This window comes from Rattus rattus, chromosome 17 (assembly GCF_011064425.1).
Source record: "Rattus rattus isolate New Zealand chromosome 17, Rrattus_CSIRO_v1, whole genome shotgun sequence".
NCBI classification, from domain to species: domain Eukaryota; kingdom Metazoa; phylum Chordata; class Mammalia; order Rodentia; family Muridae; genus Rattus; species Rattus rattus.
Window position 1 is genome coordinate 39191729 of NC_046170.1, and position 13427 is coordinate 39205155.

Here is a 13427-nt window from a genome sequence, read left to right on the forward strand (position 1 = left end):
AAAACAGCATAAAGCTGCTTTTCTCAAGAGAATGCTGTCCACTGGGCATGGCAGTTCAAGCCTGCAATCCCAGCACGTGGGAGGTAGAGGCAGGAGCACACTGAAGGCCAGGAGTTCAAGGCCAGCCTCAGCTTCAGCGTGAATCTGAAGCCTGAGCTACAGCAAACCCTGTCTCAGAAAACAAAACAAAGACGTTGCCTGTCAAGACAACATTCTCCACTGGAGAACTGTGAAAAGGACGCAGGTGTCCCCAAATCACCTCAGTGTCTCTGCGGTGTAAGCCAAGCACTGGTATGGCTTGTGCTGAGCGTACTCACATTCAGCAAACTTCAGGGAACGAAAGACTTTCCGCTGGGGTGTCACCCGCTTGATGTTTGGGTGATCTTCAAGTGTGAGCAGCCCCGCCTTCTGCTTCTCTTTTATCTGAATCACCTCAAAATCACTAGGGTAGTCACTGGATGGGTTGTTCCGAGGTATTATTCTCCAGTTGTCCACTTCACTGCTTTTTAGAGCACTTGAAATAAATGAGTTTCTAGCTTTGGCTGTGAAGTATCCGTTGAAAGCCACGATATATTCTGAAATCAATGCCACAGTAAGCATAAGTACTTATACACGTAAGAGAGTGTCTTACACTTACTCTGAATCTCTCTTGGCAAGAGAACATGCACCTCAAAGCCCACAGCAAAGTAAGAGCAAGAAGAAAGGAATGTAAAACGCCACAGGCGGCGGCATGCAGAGCTCTGGTAAAGCTGACTCAGGCACATTTCAAATCACACGAAATACACTTCAAAACCAGATACCTGTGCATTCTTTAAAAGTAAGTGTGGGTCTGATGAGATGGCTCAGTAATTAAGATAACTCTATAATCAAAATACATTTTAACACACACAAACCAGAGGGGCTAGAGAGATAGACGGCTTAGGGGTTGAGTGCTTACTGCTCTTAGAGAAGGTCCTGGGTTCAGTTTCCAGGCCCCATGGAGCAGCTCACAACCACCTACAACTCTAGTCCCACAACCTTCGCTGGCCAAGTGCCAAGCTCTCATGTGATCCGCATGCAGGCAAAACATTCATGCAAACTTAAAAGAATAAATAAGGTAAAATAAGATAAAACCTCCATATCTACTAAAATTCAACTAGAGTAAAGAAATGTAGTTTCCTGCTAGGAAGAGGAATTCAGAGAATATGCAGCTGTCTGCTCTACGGAAGGTGAAGACAAAGTTCCGGATCAAGACAAACTTCCTGCTCTGCCCGTCTGCCCGAGGCCTGACCTCCAAAACCTCAGCTGAGCACCTGCATCAGCTCCCTCCGCTACAATGGTGCAGTCAGCTCTAATCCAGGGCAAACGCCTTAGGCAAAGGTTAATGTCGACATGGCATGCACTCAGCCTAAGCCAGTATTTATACTAAGTTTGAAAACAGTGAGATGGGAGGCCCAACAGTGAATAAAGTCCTTACCATATTCCACCACAGTTGAGGAGAATTCCACCTTCAAAGTCAGGTGGGAACAGCTGGGGCATGGGCCTTTTCAAAAGCTTTCTTCCCCAGCCTGTCACCCAGATGCTTTTTCCCACAGAGCAAAACCACCAGCAGAAGAAGCCAGATGTTGACGAGCTTCATGGTCCTAAGTGATTATGGTCATAAAATTGCATAAATTCAAATTGCACTAGGCTCTTCCTTGATCAGAAGTGGATTTCTGTTTTGGCTAAAAGCTGCAACCTTACTGATCAGCCATCCTACAGACTTGTCCAACGTAAAGAAAACCTCAGTCCCATGGTCACCCACGGCTTGGCCCAAAAAGAGGCTTTCATTTCTTTCTCCGCTTCTTCTCCATCTTGGACAGGGGCTTCTCTCATTAGGGCCGAGTCCACTGAGTCCTAAACTCCATTTGTACCACAGACCCAAATCTAGCAGGAGCCCAAGCCACCGCTCTGAGCCGATCTGAAACAAAAACAGCACACAGAACATCAGTAGCATCCCGACCCAGCCAGCTGTGGCAGTTCCAGCTGCATTTAAATGGAAGGATCAGACTTTTCTCTCAGACAGCTGTGGACACAACACGACGCCCCAGTACTTTGTTTATATTTCCTTACTCCTCACTGCTTTCATGGAAACAGTCTGACAGCTCTAAGAAGTAAAGGGAAAAATAAGAGAGAAGTGAAGAACGAGAGCTGACAGGAAGCAGGCGAGCCCCTATCCCCGCAAAGGCCAACCCTCATGTTCTACCCTTCACATCTTCCTCAGACTGACGGCTTCCTGTCATCTGCAGCTCTCTATCGTCCGGTGCCCGTCAGCATCTACAATTATTCACAGAAAAGCATACTCCTTACTTTCTGCTGTAGATTATACAGCATCTGATGCCTCCTTATAATTTGTCTGCTGGAAGGAATGAAGTCACTCTTCCCCTTTGTAAATATGTATTTTAATGGGCGTTGTTTTGAAACTGTAAACAGCAGAAATTTCCTTAAGCTTCCACTTTATTTGTGTTGTCTGTTTTCCCACTTTGAATTTTCAGAGAGTTGTAATCTGTTACTCATTATATATTGTGAAGCTAGATTGTCAATTTCTACATGATGTACTCTGTGTGGAAGAGATAGCTGATGTTTACAAATTAGGCCCCAAACAAAGAAACAAAGAAATGGAAAGGAATGAAATGACCTTTTCCACAGGAAATAAACAGCTGAGCTTTCTTCATAGCATATGCATAATCCCAGCACTTGGATGCAGAGGCAGAAGACATCTGAATTTGAAGCTAGAGTGATCTACAGAGCAAGTTCCAGGACAGCTATGACTACACAAAGAAACCCATAGGTAACCACTCTTCTCCAGTTGGTTCTGGGAATTAGGGCACAAAAACTCAACACCACAGGACACAATGCCATCATCACTCACTGTGGCAGGCCATTTTATTGAGTGCTTACCTAATGAGACAAGGCCAGGTGCTGTAAAGGGGGATGTGGGGAGGGAGAGAGTCAGGGACACAGTGCTCTATGTGTGAGGAAGCAAAGGAGACCAACCACAAACCAACCACCAGGCCAAATGTAGGAAAGGACGATGTCAGAGTAGAGGCCACCTAAGCTGAGTTAAAGTCCCTTCAGGAGTGACAAGAAGTTTAGCTGCACAGAAGGTACAATGGAGAGAGAAGTGGTGCATCTGGGGACCAGGAGAACACAGAATACACCTAAGGATCAGTGTGAGGAGGAGGGCGAAAGATGGCGTGGAGGAGAGAGTTTTAGCAGGTACCAGGCTGGAGCAGGGCATTCTAGAATGCAGACGTCAGCAGCCAAGGGAAGTGAGCATGAAACGCCAGAGAACAAGGCTGCTGAGGACCTGCTCATGGCTCTGCACTGTACAGCTGGAGCTCGGGGTACTGGACAAACCAGGGCAGAAACCTCTGACCTCAGCTTCTCTTCCAGTGTGGGGAGATACAGAAGAAACAAGCAAGGAAGTGCAGCTTAGCTGATGGTGAGTGCTATGCTTGGGAACAAAGGAAGGATGGGAGCAGGACAGCTGAGAGGGCTGCCTGTCAGCCACGGTGCCACAGAAGCCCTGGAGAAAGGACTTTTAAGTGGAACGTTAAAGGAAGTAGTTTGGAGTGAGAAGAAAAGCAAAGAGGCTGGTGTGGCTGAGCAAAATGCAGAAGGGGAAGGGAGAGGAGATAAAGAACTGGGGACAGTCCAGGGACAGCTCTGTATATCACATAGGAACTCAGGTCTTACTCTGAAAGGGATGAGAAGGCACAACAGCCTTCTAGGAGCAATGAGTACAGGGGACAGGGGACAGGGCTATGGAAGACCATGGGTTAAATTACCCAGGGAGAGAAGATGCTGACTTAGACCTTGCGGATCAGTAGGTGGAGTCAACAAACTTCTGATAACCAGACCTGGGAGAATGCAGGTGAGGAATCAAAGTTACAGGGTAACTCTGCCTCTAACAGGGATGGAGAAGAATATGGAGGCTGGCTCAGGGGAACACCCACACTCACACCCACATGGTGGAAACTATGTAATCTTGGGCCACCCAGCACCTCTTCTTTGGGGAAGATGACAAAGAACAGGAGATACCAAAAGAAAAGGGAAATCAAACTTCCACAAGGAGAGTCTGGCTACTGGATGAATCTAATGGCTTAGTTTTTGGAGGGAGAGGGAGATGCCTCAGCAGATAAGGGCACTTGCTGCCGAGCCTGACCACCCGACTCCATCCCTGGAGTCTACATGGTAGAAGGCAACTGACTCCCCATGGATGCCCCTCTGACCTCCACACTAGTACCCCCTCATACACAGAGTAAAGACGTGGTTTTGAATTTCATAAAAAATGTCACTGATTCCTTCCAGAAAAAGGTTACACTAAGTGAACAGGCGGCCCTGGTCTGACTGCACTCTACCAAGCCCTGTCTACTCCAGGAACCAGCTCTCCAAACCCACCAGTGGTAGAAGGAAAGTAAGGATAAAAGGAAGCCGCTTCAAGTACAAAAGTCTCCTGGGATAAATGAGAAGGCTGGAAATGACAGAAAACTCAAGCAACCCTGCTGTTCAGAGATAGGCACCCTGTCTACTGTCCTCCAGGGTGAGAAGTCCAGGCTCTTGGAAGACATTGCAGTGACAGCCTGTGGTGGAAATGACAGCCTGAGGCCTCTACAGGTTCCCAATCCTGGAAGAAGGCTCAAATCATTTTCCTTTCTGGCTTCTAATTCACTACTCAATTTTCAGAGGAGAGTGCATAGGGCCGGGGTGCAGGAAGCCAAGCACTTACCATTAAACCCTGTGCTCTTGGGCCTTCCTGTGTGTTTAGAGAGATCCTGACCCACAGACATGTCCAGTGCAGCTTTTAAAGAACAGACTGCACTTCAGGGCTCTAACACACATCTACCTGTATCAACAACCCATGGTGCCCAAGACACGACCCCAATCAGTATACATGAGCTACAAGACTTGCTCATTAGCCAGTGACAAGCAGGAGTGCCACAACAGACATTAGTTACACAGACAGGTACATGTACACAGGCTCACACAGAGAGAGAGAAAACAACTAACTTGTCCTTCCCTTTCTGAGTTAGCATGCTGAGAACAAGGCCACAGAGACCCAGTGAGAATGGAGTCCAGAAGGTAAGAGAGTGTATGAGAAGGCTATCAATAAAACAAGCCATTCAATAGTGAGCTGAAACCGAAATGCTGGTACAAACTCCGGGTTTTCAGATGTACCTAGAGAGATGCAGAAATAAGCAAGTGCACATCTGAATACACACCTCATCTACCACGAGGACACAGCAGCAGTGCCATGCACTGTACCCCAGGAAGGAGTTCTACCATGTGCCCAGATGGCTCAGTACCATTCTCTAGGAAAAGAAGTTGGGCTCCTTGAAGAGTAACTCAAGGGCAGGTCGGGCTAGATGAAATGACTCTGGGGCCCTGTAGCAGACAATGAGGCAGTGCTCGCTGAGAAAAAGGGGATATGCTATATGCTGCCAGAAGGCAGGGTGGAGGGATTCTCCCTAGTCAAATCTGGGACAATCTAGCTTCACAATATATAATGAGTAACAGATTACAACTCTCTGAAAATTCAAAGTGGGAAAACAGACAACACAAATAAAGTGGAAGCTTAAGGAAATTTCTGCTGTTTACAGTTTCAAAACAACCCCCATTAAAATACATATTTACAAAGGGGAAGAGTGACTTCATTCCTTCCAGCAGACAAATTATAAGGAGGCATCAGATGAACCCCAAGGGCCATTTCATGAAGCGACTTCCCACTCACCAGATACTCACTAGTATCTAGTAAATAGATATGCCAGTGGACAGCACTGACTAAAATGAAATGGGAGTGTGGCTGGCCATGGGGATCTACTGGTGACCGGTTCCAATCCCAAAACCCCTATAGTTTAAGAATATGGAAATCCTTCACATAAAATGGCAGAGCACTTCCATAGACACTGTGTGCATCTACTCATATACTGTAATTTATACCAGATTATTATAATGCCTAAAAATGTAAATGCTAATTGGTAAGGCTATATTGTCCAGAAAACAAGGCATGCTTCGTACCTACACATGCTGAACAGTCTGGTTTTTAAAAGTTTTATCTTGGGGTTGGGATTTAGCTCAGTGGTAGAGTGCTTGCCTAGGAAGCGCAAGGCCCTGGGTTCGGTCCCCAGCCCGGAAAAAAAAAGAAAAAAAAAAAAAAAAAAAAAAGTTTTACCTTGTGCATGAGTGTTTTATGCGCACGTACCACAGTGTGATGCCCACAGAGGTCTGAAGAGGGCGCAGGATCCCCTGGTACTGGAGTTACAGTGGGTTTGTGCTCTTACACCCCCACATAGTTTCAATCTGCAATGGGCTGAAATATGTGGATGTGGGGTTGGGATACTGGGTGGGGGCACTCTAGCTCCCATTCTCCAGGCAGTCATGTTTTCTGAAAGGCTTCAGTTAAAATATTCTGTTCAAATTAGCTTTAATGCTTTTTTTTTTTCTTTTTTCTTTTTTTCGGAGCTGGGGACCGAACCCAGGGCCTTGCGCTTGCTAGGCAAGCGCTCTACCACTGAGCTAAATCCCCAACCCCGCTTTAATGCTTTTACTATTTATATTGTAAACAAACAAAAAACTTTCTGGGAAAAAAGGTGAAGCACCCAGAATACAACTCATATTAAATAATTCAACAAATCTAGTAAGTATTCTTGTGTTCTTAATTTTTTAAATCTCAATTGTCAACATGCACTAAAACACTTAGAACTGTAAATAAAAGATCCCTCACCAGGAATAAAAACTTAGAACTTATATAGCATTACTTGGTAGCAGGCAGGATTCTAATTCACTGTCTTGTGATAACTCACACTTTCAGGTGAGAAAACAGGCCTAAATGAGGGATGCTCTTGCTGCACCTACACCCTGTCGCTAAGTGGGAAAGCTGTCTGGGAACCCCAGTGTCTGAGTCACATTCTTCAGAGGAAAGGAGCCTGATATTTTAAAAATACCCCTCGGAACTCAGCCCAACACGCGTGAACCTGCAAGCACACTGTCTCTCCCAGGGTGTGCAGGACCGCAGGCAGTGGGGAAGAACGAGACTACGTAAGCATGCAATAGGGAACTGACCATGGATGGAGGAAAGATTATGGTTTGTTTGCACTACACAGTGCCCTGCAGCAACTTTTTGAACTAGAATGTCTTGAACAAGACTGAACCATGGTCCCCCACAGATGTCCACATCCTGACCCCCAGAACCTGTGGATGTGACTATATACCAAAACTCAGCAGGGTATGAGCACCCTAAGCTGGGGAAGCCTTCCTCCACTCTCAAGTCACTCTAAGGTCTCGGTACAGCTAAGTGAATGGTTCAGAAGTAGGACAAGGAAAGCCAGGGTGTGGCTTTGTTAGAAATCAAGGCCAAGGAATATAGGTGGCTTCTATAAACAGAAGGAACCGGATCCCTCCTGAGAGCCTCCAGAAGGAACCAGCTGTCAACACTGACTCTAGAGACTCACTTTGGACTTCTGACCTCTAGAATGATTAAGTGGTTGGAGCTAGTAATAGGACAAGGAGCTAATGAAGTATTAAAGAAATCAATTCATGTACAGAATGGTCCAGATTTTGCACATATACCTTCCCCTCTGTGAGACAGAGTCTTGCTACATAGTCCTGGCTATCCTGGTTCTCAAGGATCATCCTGGATAACCAGGATCCAGGATGGCCTCAAACTCAGATCCACCTGCTTCCACCTTCTAAGTGCTAGCAAACTTTGACCTTTAAAACTGCATCCACTGGGTTGGAGAGCTGGCTCAGTGATTAAGAGCACTTGCTGTTCTTGCAGAGGACACAGGTTTGATTCTCTGCACCCACATGGTGGTTCACAACCAACTGTAACTCCAGTTCAAGGGGATTCATCACTCTCTGCTTCCCTCTGTGGACACCGGTAAGCACATCATGAACACACAGACATTTAAGCAAGATAAAGGTTAATTTATAAAAGTTTTTTACTGTATGTATGTACACTGGAAAAAATACCTAAGGAAAGGCAACTAATAAAGCAGTAAAGTGCTGCAGCAGGCGACTTGTTCTTTTCCACTTTATTACGTCTTCGTAGTTTACAAAGAGCAGTTATTGTTTTTATAATTAGACAAATCATATTGCTTATTATTTTAAATATATCCTTTAAAATAAATTTTAAATGAGGAGCTACATTTCCTGGTAAGGCAGAAGCACAAAACTTCAACTGTGAGCCGAGGGTGATGGTGCGCACCTTTAAACCCAGCATTCAAGAGGCAGAGGCAGGAGGATCTCTTGAGAGTTCAAGGCCAGCCTGGTCTACAGAGTGAGTTCTAGGACAATCAGAGCTACAGAGTGAGACCCTGTCTCAATGACAAAAACCAACCGTGTCAGACTTCCTTACTTTGGTGTGGAGTGGTCTTAAGCTACTCCTCTCCAAGTTGTCCCCACACATCTGTCCACAGTGACCTTCCCAGCTACAGGAGAACCTGGAGCTCCTCATGGCTCCTTCCAGCAGGGACGCCGTTCTACTTGCAGGACCTCTTGAGGCTGCCCCTGAGTTCACCAAGTAGTGATGAGACTTAATTCCCAGGCATCCCTGTAGAAGACCTGGTTATCTTCTATGAAAAGCATACCCTAGGGCTGGAGAGATGGCTCAGCGGTTAAGAGCACTGGCTGCTCTTCCAGAGGCCTGAGTTCAATTCCCAGCAAACACATGGTGGCTCACAACCATCTGTAATGGGATCTGATGTCCTCTTCTGGTGTGTCCAAAGACAGTGACAGTGTGCTCATAGACATAAAATAAATAATGCTAAAAAAAAAAAACCCATACCCTAAAGAAAGCCTTTCCACCCGTGGCTTCCCGAGTGTGACTGCACTGCTCATATGGGTGGACTCAAGATGAGCCTGACTTCAAATACTGCCTGGGAAAGAAAGACACCTGCACATCAAGGATAGATGCAATGGAGTGCAGTATGTGAGAGGAGAGTGAGCAGCAAGGGGCAACTACTACTCCTTTCAGCTCTGAAATTCTTTTTACAATGTGCACATTGTTAGAGAACACTCCCAAGATTACACTTCTGAGTATAATTTAAATTTATCTAAAGTTATTTGCTTGAATATAATTTTAAAATCTAATTCAGGTGAGAGGAAATGACCCATATCACAGTCATCTAATTATGCCACCATGCCCTGCCTCTTCATGAACGAGTTTACTGAAATAACTCTAGTGAAGGCTGTTTAAACCATGAAAGGGCACCATTCAACTTAATTAAAAGTTGGCTGGAAAATGATCTCTTTTGAAACTCACATACTTGGCTGGATTCCCACTGTTTAACAGGCTAACAATTAAGCAGTGCCAGAAGATACACTCTTAAAATAAAGGTGCATATGGAAGCCTCAATGAGCCAACACTGTTTAGTGCTGTGTGAACAGAGAAGTGCAGAGTTTGCTCTTGGCTCCTAGTCTCTGCACATCTAACAGGTACCAGAACCACAGACTGGGCCACAAAACTTACTTTCCTCGTTTTAGCTGAAATTCATTTCCTTAGGAGGGGAAAATACTGTCAAGATTAATAGGAACAATGACTCAGTGGTTAAGATCACTGACTGGTTTTCCAGAGGACCAGAGTTCTATTGCCATACCCACATGCTCTGGCCTTCTCAGGGAAGAGGTATGCAGACATATGCGGGCCAGACTCTCATATACGTAAGAGTAGTCAATAAAATGGTCTAGAGAACCAGTCAGACCGTTCCATGGGTAACCTGATGACCTGAGTCTGACCCCTGGAACCCTCAGAAAGGTAAGACAAGAGAACCAACTCCACAGTTGTCCTCTGACCTCCACTAGTGTGCACCTACACATCATACAGACGTGGATTCACAAACACGTCAAAACAGACTGCACCACCAGGAAAATCATTTGTCCCCTCCTATAATACCAAATGGACTCCTGAGCACTTCAGACCACCAGGTGGGTTCTGATCCCATCTACATCACCCCCAAAGCAATCAAGAGTTGTTAATAAGGGGCTGGTGACATGGCTCAGTAGTTAAGAACACTGGCTGCTCTTCCAGAAGACCGGGGTTCGATTCCTTGCACCCATGTGGTAGCTTAAAACTGTAACTCTGGTTCCAGGGGATCCAACACTTTCACATACAGATACGGGCAGTCAAAACACCAATGCACATGAAATAAAAAAATAAATAAATCACTTTAAGGGGGGAAAAAAGAGTTGCTAATAATATAAAACTTTCTCCTCAAAAGAAACCACTAAAAAGACTCCTTAGAGGAGCTGGAAAGATGGTCCATGGGGCCTGATCACACACACAGAAAGAACAGCGGCCCTTTAGTCTAGCTCAATCAGAACACTCCAGACTCACTGAGTCCCTGTCTCAAAAAAATAAGGTGGAGTGTGCACCTGCAGAGCTCTGGCCTGCACACACAAGTGCACACATGTATACTTTGGTCTTCCTAGTCCAAGGACTGCCTACCATCAGACAGAGAACAGAATCAGAATGAAGCATATGACAGCACCAAGAATGAAAAAGATCTGACTAGAAAACAGGATCCTTCATTCCCACTGAGTGGGGGAGAGGGAGGCCTGCCAACACTCCATCACTTTTAAAATAGCAACGGCAAACTGTTGTTTATATGGGATGTTTCAAGGCTGCAGGAGAGTCCTAATGGGCAAAAAGTGCAGGTTCAGGTAGCCACCTCGCCCCCAGTCCCCCCCAAAACAAAGAGCCCACAAAACCCAGCTCTGTGGTCAAATGTGTCTGCAAGATAAAAACCTTCTTGGCAAAAGGCATTCCACACGAATAGGGGTAAATGTGGGCTATTATACAATGGAATATCATCCAGCCATAAAAAAAGATTAAATACTGATTAATGCTGTAAGCATAAAAGAAACTGATTTATGCTGCAGCATAGATGAATTCTAGAAAAAAGGACACCGAAGGCCACTCCTGAGTGACTATTCCTAAAAGGCAATCCTAAGGAGACAAGTCCATTGGTACTAAAAACCGCTACTAATCACAGAGGGTATCGGAAGTCTTGGGATTGGTTCGCTAAGTGAGTTGTGGTGCCGACCGAACTGCTCGGCAACCTGACAGTCACAGGGCGGTAACACTTAATACAAGTGACCCTGTGATGCGGACATTTCATAAAAGTCAAGTTCTTACGTTTAAAAAAATAACGGTAAGTGGTGTGGTGCTGTACGTTTTTAATTAATCCCAGCACCAGGTGGAGACAGGAGGATCAGGAGTTCAAAGCCAGCTTGAGCTAATCAGACCTTGTCTCAAATATTAACTTTTTTCCCCACTACTTTTGCAGATTTTAATGCTTTTCTCTTTCCGGCTCTTTATTCGCTTCCAAACCTAGAGGTTAGTGAGGCTGGCCCCAAAACCAACTCTTCAACTGCTCCTCCCGTCCCTTCAAAGCGCCACTCGAAAACGACTACAGTAAAGGCAAATCCCAGCCGCGTTATGCACGGACCTGCAGGCCCGTTCCCCGCAGCTCGCGAACGCAGGGCCCTGCGGAGGCGAACGGCGCGTGCGCACCGCGGCGCGCAGGCGCAGGCCAGGCCGCGCCGCTGCTCCGGGCCAATTTCTGGGGAAGCAGCTGCGGTCGCCGGCGGCCCCTGTGCGTGCAGCAAGCGGCTGGGCCTAGGGCGCAGCCGGCTCTCGCCCGCCGCCGGCTGACGTACCTGCGTCCGCCTCAGGCTCGGGATCGGCGGACCCGGGAGAACGGCGGCTCCGCCGCGAACACGCCTCGGGTATCCATTCGGGGGATGTTTACTCGCAAATCTCGCGAGACCACGCCGCTGAGGGGAAAGGGAGCGACGGTCCGGCGTGCTCCGCGCGCCCGTGACCTACGTGCGCGCTCCTGACGGCCCCGGCACCCAGGCGAGAAGCAGTACAGAGATCTCGCGACATCTATGGCCTTGGGGCGGGGCCGGGGCCGTGAGGGGCGGGGCGGGGCTAGATCGCGCTTTCTAGGTATATCTAGGAAATACGGATTTCCTGGGGTTTTCCGGGCTTACTGACCTGGAAACTCGGAAAAGTAACATACAACTTTGCACGGCCGAAGTAGGAAGGCTCCTCCTATCCAATCTATGCGTTCTCCTGAACTACCCCAATGGCCCCATCTGCTGATGACCTCCAATGGCCTGGGCCTATGCACCCTCCTGATATAACCCTCACTACTGTCGAGAGGGCTTCCTAATGCGCCAAATCTTTGTGTTCTCCTAAACTACTCCCATGGCCCCAGCTGCCGAGAGGGCCTCAGATGGTCCAGTTTATTACCCAGGAGGATGCATCTACACCCTGAGAAACAGGAAGGGCGTTTGTAACACGGAATAGTTATCGTTTGGAACAAAGATCAATGTGAAATTCGTCCAGTTAAACGCACTGGCGATTTAGACACCAGTAGGATGGGCCCATTCTCAGCCTTACTACCGGGCTGAAACACACTTGGCCCTGGCACAACCTGAATGTGGGCAGCAAGCAGCTTGGGTTGACTGAGCCACATAGGACTGAGGAGACAAACCTAGAGTCCTAGGCTCACAAGCTCGGGAGATGGGCCTTGGCTACCAAGCCTAGCATAGAAATCGGGTTTTTCACTAAGACCTCCAGCTGAGCAAACTCAAGAAAGGGTATCTGGACCCCGGGTTTGGGTCAGAGTGTAGAGGAGACCTTGTGCAGAACTCCTGTTTCGTTGTTCCTCTGGTGTTCAGTCAGAAAAGGTAAATGGAAGCTAGAAAGATGACTCAGCCATGAGTGCATGTAAGAGGGGACACTATTGTGGGGGAGCCAAGTTTAGATCCCAGAAGCCATATTAGGCAGCTCACTGTAACTTCAGCTCCAGAGGGATCTGCTGTTTTGGCCTCTGTGGGCACCTGCCCTCCTATGCAGACATACACAGAAGGTTTTAAAAGGGCAGTTTTGTGACAGATACATGGTATGTAGATGTAGTCCCATGCGCTGAAAAGGATATACCGTATTTGTTCCCAGGTTCCAGAACCCCATGGATGTCTTATCATGTGGGAGATGCTGTGTGGAGACCCCACTGCTTGCCCACTCTCTGCCCCATGACTTCTGTCTTGCTCTTGGCCTACTGTCTCCCAGCTAATTCACCACTCTCCCAAGGTCTTCTGTCCTTCAGCTGCCCGAAGCCCAGTAATTAGAAGCCTCTTGCTGGCTCAGGAGAAACTAGGAACAATAAGTTGATGTCATAAAGACCCATTACGCCTGCTTAACAAATACTAAGTTACATACAGTAGACCTTAGCTAAAGGAGTGCTCAAGGCTGAGTAGTGTAGGAAAATGACAACTGTACCTTGAACCTAATTAAAGTTCGGGTTTTCTGAATGTCTCTGCTAAAATTTGTCCGATAAGATTGTCATAACAAAAGGGGACACTCCTGGCTCACAGCTGGCCATCAGGAACATTCCCAT

General features: G+C 46.9%; 1 protein-coding gene across 1 annotated transcript in view; it reads right to left on the reverse strand.

The window, feature by feature from the left end:
- Mbtps1 (membrane bound transcription factor peptidase, site 1) overlaps positions 1–11832 on the reverse strand; it is a 49195-nt gene extending 37363 nt beyond the window's left edge. The window contains 4 exon segments of the mRNA XM_032887358.1: positions 318–575; positions 1457–1522; positions 1525–1939; positions 11680–11832. Of these exon segments, the coding sequence (XP_032743249.1) occupies positions 318–575; positions 1457–1522; positions 1525–1618 (418 nt within the window). The 5' untranslated portion in view covers positions 1619–1939; positions 11680–11832.
- Between the last annotated feature and the right edge of the window lie 1595 nt (positions 11833–13427).